The 14339-nt window shown below is 37.3% G+C and overlaps 1 protein-coding gene across 2 annotated transcripts in view; it reads left to right on the forward strand.

The window, feature by feature from the left end:
• The window catches only part of LOC136266061 (protein sidekick-1-like), a 71993-nt gene that overhangs the window by 40704 nt on the left and 16950 nt on the right, over positions 1-14339 (forward strand). For both annotated transcript variants that reach the window (XM_066061024.1, XM_066061029.1), the window contains exons 4-5: positions 4837-5118; positions 6865-6941. In XM_066061024.1, coding sequence (XP_065917096.1) covers positions 4837-5118; positions 6865-6941 — 359 coding nt within the window. The remainder of the gene's footprint in view (positions 1-4836; positions 5119-6864; positions 6942-14339) is intronic.

Raw genomic sequence — 14339 nt, forward strand, 5'->3', positions numbered from 1 at the left:
ACAAGGTAACTTCTTCTAACTGATCTTTCTACAGGGCAATTTGTTTGTGGCTGAATTTTCTACAGGGTGATTTCTTTGCAGCTGAACTCTCTACATGGTGGTTTCTTTGTAGTTGAACTCTCTACAAGGTGATCCTTCTAGCTGATCTCTCTACAGGATGATCTGTTCATAGCTGCACTCTCTACAGGGTGATATGTTTGCAGCTGAACTCTCTACATGGTGGTTCCTTTGTAACTAAACTCTCTAAGGTGATGACTTGTAGCTGATCTCTCTACTGGATGACTAATTGTTTCTAGCTGATCTCTCTATAAAGTTATAACTTTCTCTATAGAGTTATAACATGTTTGTATAGCTGAACTCTTTACAGAGTGGTTTTTTTGATTGGTTGCTGAACTCTCCAGCTACACGGTGACTTGTTTGTACTACAGAGTGACTTGTTTGTAGCTGAAGTCTCTACAGAGTGACTTACTTGTAACTGAACATTGCATAAAGTAACTTGTTTGTAGCTGATCTAGATGAACTCTCTGCTGGGTAGCTATTTTGTAGCTGAACCCTTTATGCAGTGACTTGTTTGTAGCTGAATTCTCTACAGAGTGACGTGTTGTCTCTACAAGGTGACTTGTTTATAGCTGAATTCTCTTCAGTGTGACTTATAATGTTCTGAATCTCTACAGTAACATATTTGTAGCTGAACTCTCTACAGGGTGACTTGCTTGTAGCTGAATTGTCTAAGATTAACTGTTTGAGGCTGAACTCCCTACAGAATAACTTGCAATGTCATATAATTCTGTAATGGAGTAAGTTATATACGTAGCTGAATGCTCTATTAGAGTGACTGTTCTATTAGAGTATCTCGATCTCGCATATGCTACACGTAGTTGGCTTTGGAATCATAACTCAGTGGTTTATAATCGGATTCTTCTGTACTACTACAAGGAATTTCTATGATAATTATTCCAGCTACACACCGATTTTCAGCTCACTGCTCTAAGCGGTTTGCCTGGTAGGCGTGAAAACTAATAGTTTTTTTTTCATAAGTCGATCGCGTAATTGTGACACAGGTTGGGTTTTGTGTCATATCTCGATGGCCTTTAACTGGGTTCCTTTCAAACCACAAAAAGGCACTCCTACGATAGTTACTCCATCTACATAGCGATTTTCAGCTCATTCCTTCAAGCAGTTTACCCTGTGGGCATGACAGACCTTCGACCTTATTTTACGCAAATAATTGGTCATAACTCCGTGAATGTTCATCGGATTCCTACCAAACTTGGTACTGAGATTTGCTTTAATGAGCCCTTTAAGTGTACCAAATTTCAGCCTGATTGGAGCACGAATTCGCGTTTTATGGCGGGTTTTGCAAAGTGTGCGAAAAGAAGTAGAAGAAGAAAACGAAGAGAAAAAAAACCAAACTTTGGCCGCTTGTATCTCGGAAAAGGCTGGAGCGATTTTCTTCAAATTTGGAATGTGGACTCCCCGACCTAGCCGGCACTTCTGTAGGAACTTTGGTTTCAATCGGATAAGGAATGACGGAGCTACAAAGGTGTGAAAATTGCGTTTACTTTCTTCCTGTAAAAATACTCACGGTGTGGCGCGCCGGCTACTTGGGCCGCACGACACACTACCGTGTGTCTTGATATACTCCTAAACTTTAGTTGAATGTATACCACAAATAAAAGTTACCCATGATAACTAGGTTTTAAGTCCATTTTACTACTGCTACAAGTGCACAGAAACCTTAAAACCTCACAGTTTACTTTGAGGTTGGCTTATGACCACCACTAAACCATCAACACATACCTTAATTAAATACCTAATACCATATGTCTGGCCTCCCCCACATCATCATTATATTAAGCAGCGCTACTACTACTATCGTGCAACCATCTATATAACTGATTGGCTATATCATATCTTTGTTGTATCGATCAGGATTCGAATGTTATGAGTTTGTTCCCAAACGGACAAACATTTGAATTTCAGAACATTCATTAATGCACTAATTATTTAATAGTTATATCACAACGGTGAGGGATTTGCTGATATATACACTCAAAGCCTGAGTGCCGCGGGTGCATATAAGCAGCAAATACCAAGCAGCCGTGGTATAAGTGATATCCACACAAAATCAGCCAAGCTATGAAAAAATGGTGTGGCATATTGTTAAAATTTATTAGCATTGACATCATTGCAACCATTTCTTGGACACCACCTTTGATTTCACAACTTTTTTCACCCAGGCTTTTATGGCCACAACATTTTTTCATAGCTTGACTGTTTTTGTGTGGATTTCACTTCTTTTTGTACTTTATAAGGCCCCAAAACCAGCCTATGGCTGATTATGAGGTTTGTTTTTACTCACGTTTCTTCTTTTCTATGTAGATACAATGATGATTATTGAAGACAGACTTATAAATGTATTTCATTGCATGATTTAATTCACTATTTGATATTAATAGTATTGTAATACTCTAATAGAATGGACTTTTTTTTTTTGAGGACTTCCAATCTAGTACTTCTGTTGGTAGATCTGTGAAATTATAAACGTTACTAGAAATTTCATTTATTAAGCAGAAATTAAGTGAGGTGATCAGCCAAGGTAGCAGTGGTTCTGTGGCACTTGGGGGCGCACTCACCTAATAGGTGAAAAAAACTAAAGGGAACTTATCCCATTTGTTTTATACAGTAGCATCTGAAGATCGATCGTGGTTTTAATAGCGTGGGCTAATAGCCATCAGAACATTATCCATACGTTAAAATGCCATTAATGCGTTACTATACTTCAACACGCAATGTTAGAAAACTTGCGATTGTGGGATGGAGTTTATATTGTTATTTTTGTACTAAGTTAAGCCAACTAACTTCGTTATTGGGACAGTAAGTAAGTTATTGTATTAAGTTAAGTACTTAGGACTGTAAGTTACTATTTCAATGTAGCAATAGTAGCTTTGCTGTTCCATGGTCTGTTCAAAGGCTGATACGTGGTGGGTAGAAATACACATCCACGATCGCCCAAAGAATTATTTGTGCCTTCATTATCCTTTACTAACAACCAACTAGTCTATCTTAGCAAATATACTCAGCTTAGTAACCACTACAAAAATGAGTCACACAATACAAAGCTCTATGTCGCTCAATACAATGAGTCAAAGTGCACTGTTTCTTTGGCTGGGTATCATCAAAATCATTGGCAAACCACTTTCCCATGATTTTGCCCAGGCAATATGTGAATTAAACTCTGAACGGTACTTTTGAATGCCCACGCTAAAGTGGTATATTTTATCATACATTACGGTAGTACTGTATATTAGGGATCATGGAGGCTCAGGATTTTCTGGCCAAAAAAACAAAACAAAACAAAAAAAACCAGCTTCACAATACCATCCTGGTGCCTTGGATCCTGGTGCCTTGGCAGTATTGGTTTGGTATAACCCAGCTTAAAATTCCATCAGTATGACCCTAAATGCTTCCAATAGATTGCCATGAGATATAAAATATTATTTTTTCAATAGAATTTTCTACTAACTAACTGCCAGGCAAGCGTAACTTAATAACAGCTAAGGCTATTATGAGCTTGATTTTTTCACTGTTCGACGTTGCTTCATCCCAAGATGTGCCTTTTGGCATACCGCAGTACATACAATGCACATATCATGGACTTACACTTTGTCCCACTTGTTTTGCTAACAGCTTGAGGCATTGATTTGTGGTAGTGGATGGCTTCCCTACTTACATTTGTAAGTGGAAATCATCTGTATTCTCCATGGTGACTGGATTGATTGCAAAGGCACTCTCCTACTGTTCTTCATTAGTAACACCGTGAAATGGGCCGAACATAGCTGAAAATAAAGCATAATGGCCACTTCACTTCAAGTCAGTTATTGATAGCTGGGACACATGTTCAGATGAAAACTAACTCTGGCGCTGTCCTCTATTTTGATGCAGTAAGCGTGGGTTCACCAGTCCTAATAATGTTATTAAAAAGTAAACAAACAAGCATAAGGAAAAATTAGGAACTTTAAGTTTGATGGGGATCATAGAAAAAAAGTTGGGAAACAAGGGAGATCGCCTACACCTATGGATATACTTGTGAACATTTAATCCCTAATTCAGTCATGGTATAGAGTGAAGTAGGGATTAAATGTCCACTACATGTGTAGGCGACCTCCCTTTTCCCGAACTTTTTTTCCCCTATGATCCCTTAAAATTAGGGCTGAACGATACTGCCATTTTAGTATCACGATCGATACTAAAGCCACTGTTCACGATACTGAATAGTTCACGATACTGACAAATAAGTCAATCATAGCTGGTGCTACATAGCATATTGCTCAGCATTCCTGCAGGAAGTCCTTATAGGTGATAACAAACTAGCCACTATCATCCTTGTTTACAGTAACAGTTATTGTAACACATGCTTTGAGGTTGTTATGGTGTTCACACCTCTCTGCAGGGGAAACCAGATGGGTGGACTTTATCATTTACAAGGATTCTTACCCTAGTACTGCATAACAAATGTATTTTTAATGACAGTAATGTACAGGGATGGTATCACGATAGTTAATAACAAAATATCGCGATATCGATACTTTCAAAATATGGCGATATTCGCTAAAACGGTAGTATCGCTCAGCCCTACTTAAAATTCCTAATTTTTTCTTGTACTTGCTTACTTGTTTTCCTTGTACTTGCTTACGTTTTCCTTGTACTGTACTTCCTTGTACGTACTTACTTACTTGCTTGCTTTCCTTGCTTGCTTTCCTTGTACTTAATAATTTTTCCTTTTTCCTTATTTTTCCTAATTTTTCCTTGTACTTGCTTTATTTATTTTTTCAGATGCACCACCTGTTCCCACAATCACAGTTACACATATTGGAATGACCACTATCACTATATCATGGGCTATACCAGAATATGATCCCGATAATGTGTGTGGATCAGTGATGTACAGAGTGATGATATCAGGACTAGATTTTAATGATATGAACATAACTAGTGCAGACATGTACACTTTTATTGGACTCAATCCCAATACCAATTACAATATCACTGTAACTCCTTACAACAATGCTGGAGATGGAACACCTAATAGTACTGAGATGATGACCATGCCAACAGGTAAGAGTTGTGTTGTGTTGTGTGCGCTTTGTTCCTAATAGTAATTTAGTAACATTAGATGAGCTGAAATTTTGATAGTCTAGTAGTGTATTGAGGTCTTATGTAGGTTCTGAACTAATTAGAAGTACAACGCCCATTTGTTACAGCTGGCATACTTATTGAAGTACACGTATTTTATAATCTCCACTAGTGTAGCTACTACATATACAATCTATCACCTAAACAGTTTTTGTACTTTTGTAGCTTAGCACACAAAGTTTCTTGAAATAGCATGTTTTATTTCACACCTTTTATTTCACACCTGAAGATGCATAGTTTCCCTATTCCTCTACAAAGTATAACGTAACTGCATGGCTACTAGCCAGACTATGCTCTCTTTAGCAGTACAAGGAGAGCTGTTTATCCTCAAACGTTCCTTCTTCTATTAACCCTTAAAGCCACATAGGCCGATATATTGGCCATTTTTTAAAACACGTAAAATGCACAAATATTATAAGTAACGCATGCTTAAAGAATGGCTTCTAAATAGCCAACACAGCCGAGCTTGTCTAATGATATTAACTGAAAACCTTATAACAATGGAAAGTTTATTCATTGAGCTACTTTACTTAGACCAGTATCAATATTGTTGTAACAACAATCGCTTACTTGTTATGACGCCACGAAGAAAGATGACTGTATTTCCTGTTACTTCACACGCATTGCGTTTATAAAAATGTTTGACTCACATGAGCTTTATAAGGTGTGATTTGTCATTGAATGGAGAATCGAATGGTTCTTACCAGAACTTCATAGGACACATTGTGAAGAAGTTATCAACCGTTTTCTGAAGGTATGTAATGAGTCGTTTTTGCGTTTTGTGGCAGCTTGTATTCACAGCGAGTTTTGGCCTTATGCTTTCGCCAAAGGGTGAAACCCTAGGTACTGTTTTGTTCCTTATTACATCACAGATAGAATGGTACAAATTGTGTAGCCTTAGCACTTACTGTATGGAAGTTACAGCGCTTTGTTTACAATCACGCATTACGGCCAAAATATCGGTATATGCATTTTCAGTGCACTTTTATTAATAATTGTGTTCGGCTTTAAGGGTTAAGAGTAGCAAATCTCTATGTGTAAACAAATGGTTATTTGATATTATGTTTCAGTTATACAAGCAACTGTCCCCCATAATTGACTCTCCACTGTAATCACAAGACGACAGCGGTGTAGTTCACTAGAAAATTTAGCTGCACAAGCTGGTCTATTAACAAAGTGCAAATAATGAATAATGTTGCTTACAGTTAATAACAGTAGCAGCAGTCAGATTGAGCCAAGTCCCATCTTCATAGCTTGTTTCAATCGTAAGTTATGATCAATTATCCAAGCGTCTGTAATTTATATACCGTATAGTTGCTGTACAAATCAAGTTCATTCCTGTTCCAACTGTCAATCGCTATAACTCCAAGACCATTTATCACAAAAGACTGAAACTTTGGCTGTCCACTGTTTTGTTACTATAGCTTACAGGGATGCAATAAAATGGAATCCAGGAAATGTGCAAAAACGGCTGGTTTTTGCTCAGCCAGTCACATATAGGGTTGTTCTTTTTATGCTTTGAAGTGCTTTACTTTGGTTATTGCATTTATTTGCACTCACCTATTGCAACATCACGATAGGGTGTGGACATTACAACTATAAATGATGCTGTTGTATACAGACAGCCTTGCCTGTGTATGCCTAACAATGTATTGGTGTTTGTTACAGTACCTTTACCTCCTACTGATGTTCAGCTGAGCTTGGAGTTTAATAATGGAACACCGAACATCAGTGCATCATGGATGGTGAGTTATAGTTTTGTTGTATATATTGTATAGACAAACTGTACAGTGATTTTCAACTTGTTCCCCTGAGCGGTTTGTCTGAGGTGTAGCAAGTAATTGTTTGTAGTAGCAAATCTTGATCTTGTAATTGTTACATACTGTTGATTTTTGTGTTGTATTTTCATAGTCTTTAGTTCAATTTCAAACTACCAAAGGTTTCAGCTTTAATAGCTAACCCATACACATACCAATTTTCAGCTTCTTGTTATAAGTGGTTTGTCTTGAAAGCGCGACAACATATCAGTGTTATTTTTCATTAATAACTTTGTGACCTTTAATTGTACAAGTACAAAAAAAATTTGGAATTTTCAACTAGAGTAGGGACCATAGCACGTCGCTAAAATGTACTGAAACAAGCTGGAGTAGTGCACGATATTAAATCACAGTAAAACAATAAGAAGTGTTATATCCCTACTGTACATTTCCATTATGGTATCTTGAGCACAGTAAGGATATAACACTTCTTATTGTTTTACTGTGATTTAATATCGTGCACTATTCCAGCTTGTTTCAGTACTTTTTATGGATGTGCTTAGGTCCCTACTCTAGTTGAGAATTCCAACTTTTTCTGTGTACGTGTTTGTTAACTTTTTTTTGTTACTGAACCCATGCATACCGCATCTGAAATAGCAACGCGCACCCCAATTATCGTCTAAAAAGTGAAGTATCCATTACACTTCATTGTCAGCTATGTTCAATGTGTTACGCAGCATTTCGAATCAAGAACTGTTCGAAAAGCACCTCTGCAATCCATGCGTACCGAAAGAAATGGTGCCGCGCCCCCAGTTATATCAATTATCGTCTGAAATGTAAAGTATCCATTACGCTTCTTTGTCGGCTATGTTCAGCCTGTTACACAGCAGTACAAATCAAGAACTCTTTGAAAAGCAACTCTGCTATCAAAATAGCCACTACGAAAAATACAGACAATTTCTGTTACAAAAGGAAGCTATCACATGCTACCGCCAAATCGACACTTTTCGCTATCAGCAAAGATGAATGGGACACAAAGGAAGACACTGGTAAGTCCATGAAGAATGCACTGTATGTACTGGGGTATGCCAAAAGGCACTTGTCAAAATGCTTTGACACCATAGCAACGGTTGCTATTTTGACACCATAGCAATGGTTGCTAAGCAACTGCTGATACTGTTACTTAGCAACAACACTGTTGCCTAGCAACCGTTGCTATGCAACCACCACTAATTCTAAAAATGATTTTGACACCATAGCAACGGTTGCTAAGCAACTGCCAAAAGGTATATAACTAGGTCAGATATAAATTTTGTTGCCTAGCAACAGTTGCTACGGATTGTTGGACCAATTTTCAAGAAGATTGCAGGCTGCAACACATGTGCATACTCCTTCAGCATGCTGATCACAAGGAATTACTTACCAGTACTAATAATGGTGTAAAAATTTGAGAAATTGCTGTTACTGCTTCCAAGTGGAAGACGAGATGTTGTATTAACATATTATACTACAGATATAATGGTATTCGAAATATATACCAAAAGATATACATATTTAAAAAAGGGTGCCATAGTGCGAGGCTTCGCCTTGCATTATAACATCTTTTCTAAGTTTGTATATCTTTTGGTATATATTTCGAATACCATGATATCTGTAGTATAACATATACTAATACAACATCAATATCGTGTCCTGTACAAAAACTCCAATAGCAGCTTGTGGTATATTTTTGATATACTAAAGCAAACTAGCCAATAGAATCAGTATATCACTTGTACACTTGATATACGCATCTGATTGGCTAAAAATTCTTGATAGTGTTTAGTTGTTTTACCAGTTAGGCATGTCCGACTTGACAACTACTGGTACCATAGTAACCATTACCTGTTACATAGCAACAACATCGTTGGCTAGCAACTGTTGCTAGGTAACCACTACTGATTTTAGAAACGATTTTGACACCATAGCAACGGTTGCTAAGCAACTGCCAAAAGGCCTATAACTAGGTCAGCTTTAAATTTTGTTGCCTAGCAACAGTTGCTATGGATTGTTGGACCAATTTTCAAATAGATTGTATTCTGCAACACATGTGCATACTTCTTCAGCATGCTAATCACAAGGAATTACTTACCAGTACTAATAATGGTGTAAAACATTAGAAATTGCTGTTACTACTTCCAAGTGTGAGACGAGATGTTGTATTAACATATTATACTACAGATATATATATATATATATTTAAATTCCTTAGCAACTTGTTGAAAGTGTTTCGGGTTGACTTGAAAACTTGTTTGGGCTTAGTTTTACCTAACCAGTGCTGCCTCGTCGTCAGGGAAAATTGAGACTGGGTTTTAGGTGATGTTATCCCGTGGGCCACGCCTACTTCTTTGTGGTCCCCTGCTTTACAGTACTATCATTCTGTATGATTTCAACTTAACTTATTGTTGAAAATTGCCTTTAAAGCTGCCTTACGTGTGCCAAATTTTAACAACAGGTTTGCAATTTATCACTGATTTTGTAAGTATGCAAAAAATCACAAAGAAATTAAGCTAATTTTTGAAGGCTCACATCTTTGAAATGCTTGAAGTAATTTTTCTAAAGGTTTGTATGTCGACTGTATACTAAAAGTAGAGGTCATTTCTACAGTAAAAAATCATCTTATTTCAAAAAGACAACACAGAAATATATGTATGTATGCATGAAAATTGTATTATTGTTCTTCCTTTCAATAACACGCACTGGCTCCTTTAGCTGTATGACTGTGTCTTGATACCTACTATTAAGTACTTTCATTTTTAATGATAAACAACATAAATATTTACGAATTCACAAATCTTTAAGTCTGAATCAAGACACACAATAGTGTGTCGTGCAGCCCAAGAAGCCGGCGCGCCACACCGTGAGTATATTGAAAGGAAGAAAGAAAACGTCATTTTCACACCTTTGTATCTTGGTGATCCCTTATCCGATTGGCACCAAACTTGCTACAAAGTTGCCCGCCAGCCAGGGGAGCCTACATTCCAAATTTGAAGGAAATCGCTCCAACCATTTCCGAGATACGAGCTGCCAAAGTTTCAATTTTTTTTCGTTTTTTTTCTTTGTGTTTTCGCACGCTTGCAAAAATTGTTATTAAACACAAACGCGTACTCCGATCTCCTTGAAATTTGGCACACAGAAAGGGAGTCCAAAGGCTAATCCTAGCATCAACTTTGGTGCAAATCTGATGAATGGTTCAGGAGTTATGAGTGATTATTTGTGTAAACAAGATTGATTTGTTGTCACGCCTACAGGGTAAACCACTTCATGGAATGAGTTGAAAATTGCTATGTAGATGGAGTAACCATTGTAGGAGTGCCGTTTGATGGTTTGAAAGGAATCGAGATAAAGACCACGGAGATATGACACAAAACCCAACCTGTGTCACAATTACGCTATCGATTTTTATGAATAAAATATTATTAGTTATTATGCCTACTATAGCCAAACCGCTTAGAGCAATGAGCCGAAAATCAGTATATAGCTGGAATAATCTTCATAGAAAGTCCTTGCAGTAGTACAGAAGAATCGGATTACAAACCACTGAGTTATGATTCGAAAGCCAACTCCATGTAGCAAATGCGAGATCGAGATATTCTAATAGAACAGTCACCCTAATAGAGCATTCGGCTAATTTATTTACTCCATTATAGAAGTCTATTACATTACAAGTTATTCTGTAGGGAGTTCAGCTGCAAACAGTTAATCTTATAGCCAGTTCAGCAAGAAAGCAAGTCACCCTATAGAGAGTTCATCTACAAATATATTGCTGTAGTGATTCAGAACATTACAAGTCGCACTGAAGAGAGTTCAGCTATAAACAAGTCATGCACCCTGTAGAGAGTTCTATAGAGAATTCAGGTATAAACAAGTCACTGTGGAGAGAGTTCAGCTACAAAGAAACTACTGTGTAGAGAGTTCATCTATACAAACAAGTTACCCTATAGAGATCAGCTGCAAACAAGGAACCCTGTAGAGAGCTCAGCTACAGACAAGTCACTTTATAGTTTATACAATGCTCAGTTACAAACAAGTCACTCTGTAGAGAAGTTTGCTACAAACAAGTCACTTTCGTGTAGAGAGTTCAGCAACCACAAAACCACCCTGTAAAGAGTTCAGCTATAGAAACAAGTTACTCTGTAGAGAGATCAGCTAGAAACAAGAGAGAGCTCAGTTAGAAGAAGTCACCCTGTAGAGATCTCAGTTGCAAAGAAACCCTGTAGAGAGATCAACTACAAACAAATCACCCTGTGGAAAGTTCAGGTACAAAACAAATCACCCTATATAGAGTTCAGCTACAAAAAAAAATCACTCTGTAGAGAGTTCAGCTACAGACAAGTTACCCTACAGTGAGATCAGTTTGAAACAAGAGATTTCAGCTACAAACAAATCAGCCTGTAGAGAGTTCAGCTATGAACAGATCACCCTGTAGAGAGTTCAGCTATACAAGTCACCCTGTAGAGAGATCAGCTAGTAGAAGTCACCGTCTAGAGAGATCAGCTAGAAGCAAGGAACCCTGTAGAGAGTTCAGCTACAAAAAAATCACAGTTCAGCTAAATAAAAGTTACCCTATAGAGGGATCAGGTAGAAGAAGTCATGCACCTTGTAGAAAGTTCAGCTACAAAGAACCCACTCTGTAGATAGTTCAGCTAGAAACAAGTTATCCTATAGAGAGATCAGCTAGAAACAAGTCACCCTGTAGAGATTTCAGCTACAAGCAGATCATCCTGTAGATAGTTCAGCTAGATACAAGTCACCCTCAGTGTAGAGAGATCAGCTTGAGGAAGTCACCTTGTAGAGAGTTCGGTGACAAAGAAACCATCCTGTAGAGGGTTCAGCTAGAAACAAATCACCCTGTAGAGAGTTCAGCTGTAAACAAATCACCCTGTAGAGAGTTCAGCTACAAACAAATCAACCTGTAGAGAGATTAGCTAGAGGAAGTCACCTTGTAGAAAGTTCAGCTACAAAGAACCCACTCTGTAGATAGTTCAGCTAGAAACAAGTTACCCTATAGAGAGATCAGCTAGAAACAAGTCACCCTGTAGAGATTTCAGCTACAAGCAGATCATCCTGTAGATAGTTCAGCTAGATACAAGTCACCCTCAGTGTAGAGAGATCAGCTTGAGGAAGTCACCTTGTAGAGAGTTCGGTGACAAAGAAACCATCCTGTAGAGGGTTCAGCTAGAACCAAATCACCCTGTAGAGAGTTCAGCTGTAAACAAATCACCCTGTAGAGAGTTCAGCTACAAACAAATCAACCTGTAGAGAGATTAGCTAGAGGAAGTCACCTTGTAGAGAGTTCAGCTACAAAGAAACCATCCTGTAGAGAGTTCAGCTACAAACAAATCACAGTCCAGCTAAATAAAAGTTACCCTACAGAGAGATCAGGTCACCCTATAGAGAGATGAGCTAGAAGAAGTCATGCACCTTGTAGAAAGTTCAGCTACAAAGAACCCACTCTGTAGAGAGTTCAGCTAGAAACAAGTTACCCTATAGAGAGATCAGCTAGAAACAAATCACCCTGTAGAGATTTCAGCTACAAGCAGATCATCCTATGGATAGTTCAGCTAGATACAAGTCACCCTCAGTGTAGAGAGATCAACTTGAGGAAATCACATTGTAGAGAGTTCAGCTACAAACAAACCACCCTGTAGAGAATTCAGCTGCAAACAAATCAACCTGTAGAGAGATCAGCTAGATGAAGTAACCTTTTAGAGAGATCAGCTAGAAACAAGTCACCTTGTAGAGAATTCAGTGACAAAGAAACCATCCTGTAGAGATATCAGCTAGAACAAATCATTGTGTAGAGAGTTCAGCTACAAATAAATCACCCTGTAGTGAGATCAGCTAGAAACTATACACAATATAGGGAATTCAGTTACAAGCAAATCACCCTGTAGAGAGTTCAGCTACAAACAAATCACCTTGTAGTGAGTTCAGCAAGACTGGACACTTTTTAAAGCGCTTTAGCAATAATTTTTATTTGAGATGCTGACAATTCACATTTTTGCAAACTGAGATAGTTCATATATTTATAACTAATGCAAAGAATTCCTGCTACTGCCTCTGCTAATTGTGTAGTAATCTTAGTTGAATTTAAGCATAAATGTTGCAAGAAAATAATATTTTGAACTGAAGCAAGTAAAGATAACAGTCTAGTTTCTTCTAAAGTATAATTTGATATGTCTATAGGTATTCCAATGTTGTATAGTATTTGGATATGAGTTTTAATACAATAGACAATATATCTGCTGGTGAAATAGCTTCAATTATCAGCAATAACATGTTGGAACATTTAAATTTAAATGATTGCAGTTTACGAGATTATGCGGTTGTAGCAATAGCTGATGCATTGGTAAAAATCAATTCTTTAGTTTACCTTAACCTCGGCAACAACTGCATCACACAACAGGCAGCCACAAAGATTGGAGATGTTATTTATAGTAATCATGCAATAAGGGAGTTGCACCTTCACAACTGCTTAAGACCATTCAATTATACTTTCAGCTGCTAGACACAAATCTACATTGAAATGCCTGAATTTGAGCTCAAACATCATCACACCTTCTACAGAAGGTATCATAGCATCAATTGTTGATCACTCACAGTTAGAATACATTGATTTATCGTATTTCTACTTATCAGATTCTGGATTTCTTCAACTTTTGAATGGGTTTATCAAGATAAGCATACTACAGTATGTCAATATTGAATCAAATACTGTCACCTAAAGATCAGTGGGAATACAATTGTAAATGCACTAGACACTTTAGTGCAAGTAATTAGAGCAAATGTAAAACTGAGGCATCTCAACATGTCTCATTGCTAAATCAATGCTGCTAGCCTTGTTGCAGTTTTCAAAGCCTTACAAAATAAAATGTGTTTGTCTTATTTTGATGTTAGTTACAGTTTTATAGTCAAAATGGCTGCCATTGAACTGGATGAAGTATTTCATCGCAACAAAATCATAACACATTAATTTTATTATTGAATCATTGTGTGTTTGAACTACAGTCATTTAGCAAAATTGTGCTACCCCTAAAACTATTTGGTTGTTTAAGGCATTTAGATCTAAGCAGCACTGCGAATGGTCAATGCTTGGCAGATGATATATCAGATGTTATTGAGAGCAATAATATGTTACAACATTTGAATCTATCAAATTGTAAGTTATCTGGACTTCGCCTTATGAAGATTACTTTAAGTGTAGTGAAGCTATCAATGTTGAAGTGCTTGGATATTTCTTGCAATGAAATAGTTGATGAAGCTGCTGTTGCAATTGCATCTACTATCAAAAACAATCCATCTCTCCAACATTTGCTTTTAAACAATTGTAATATACAAGAATTA

Source organism: Dysidea avara, chromosome 1 (assembly GCF_963678975.1).
Source record: "Dysidea avara chromosome 1, odDysAvar1.4, whole genome shotgun sequence".
Lineage (NCBI taxonomy): Eukaryota > Metazoa > Porifera > Demospongiae > Dictyoceratida > Dysideidae > Dysidea > Dysidea avara.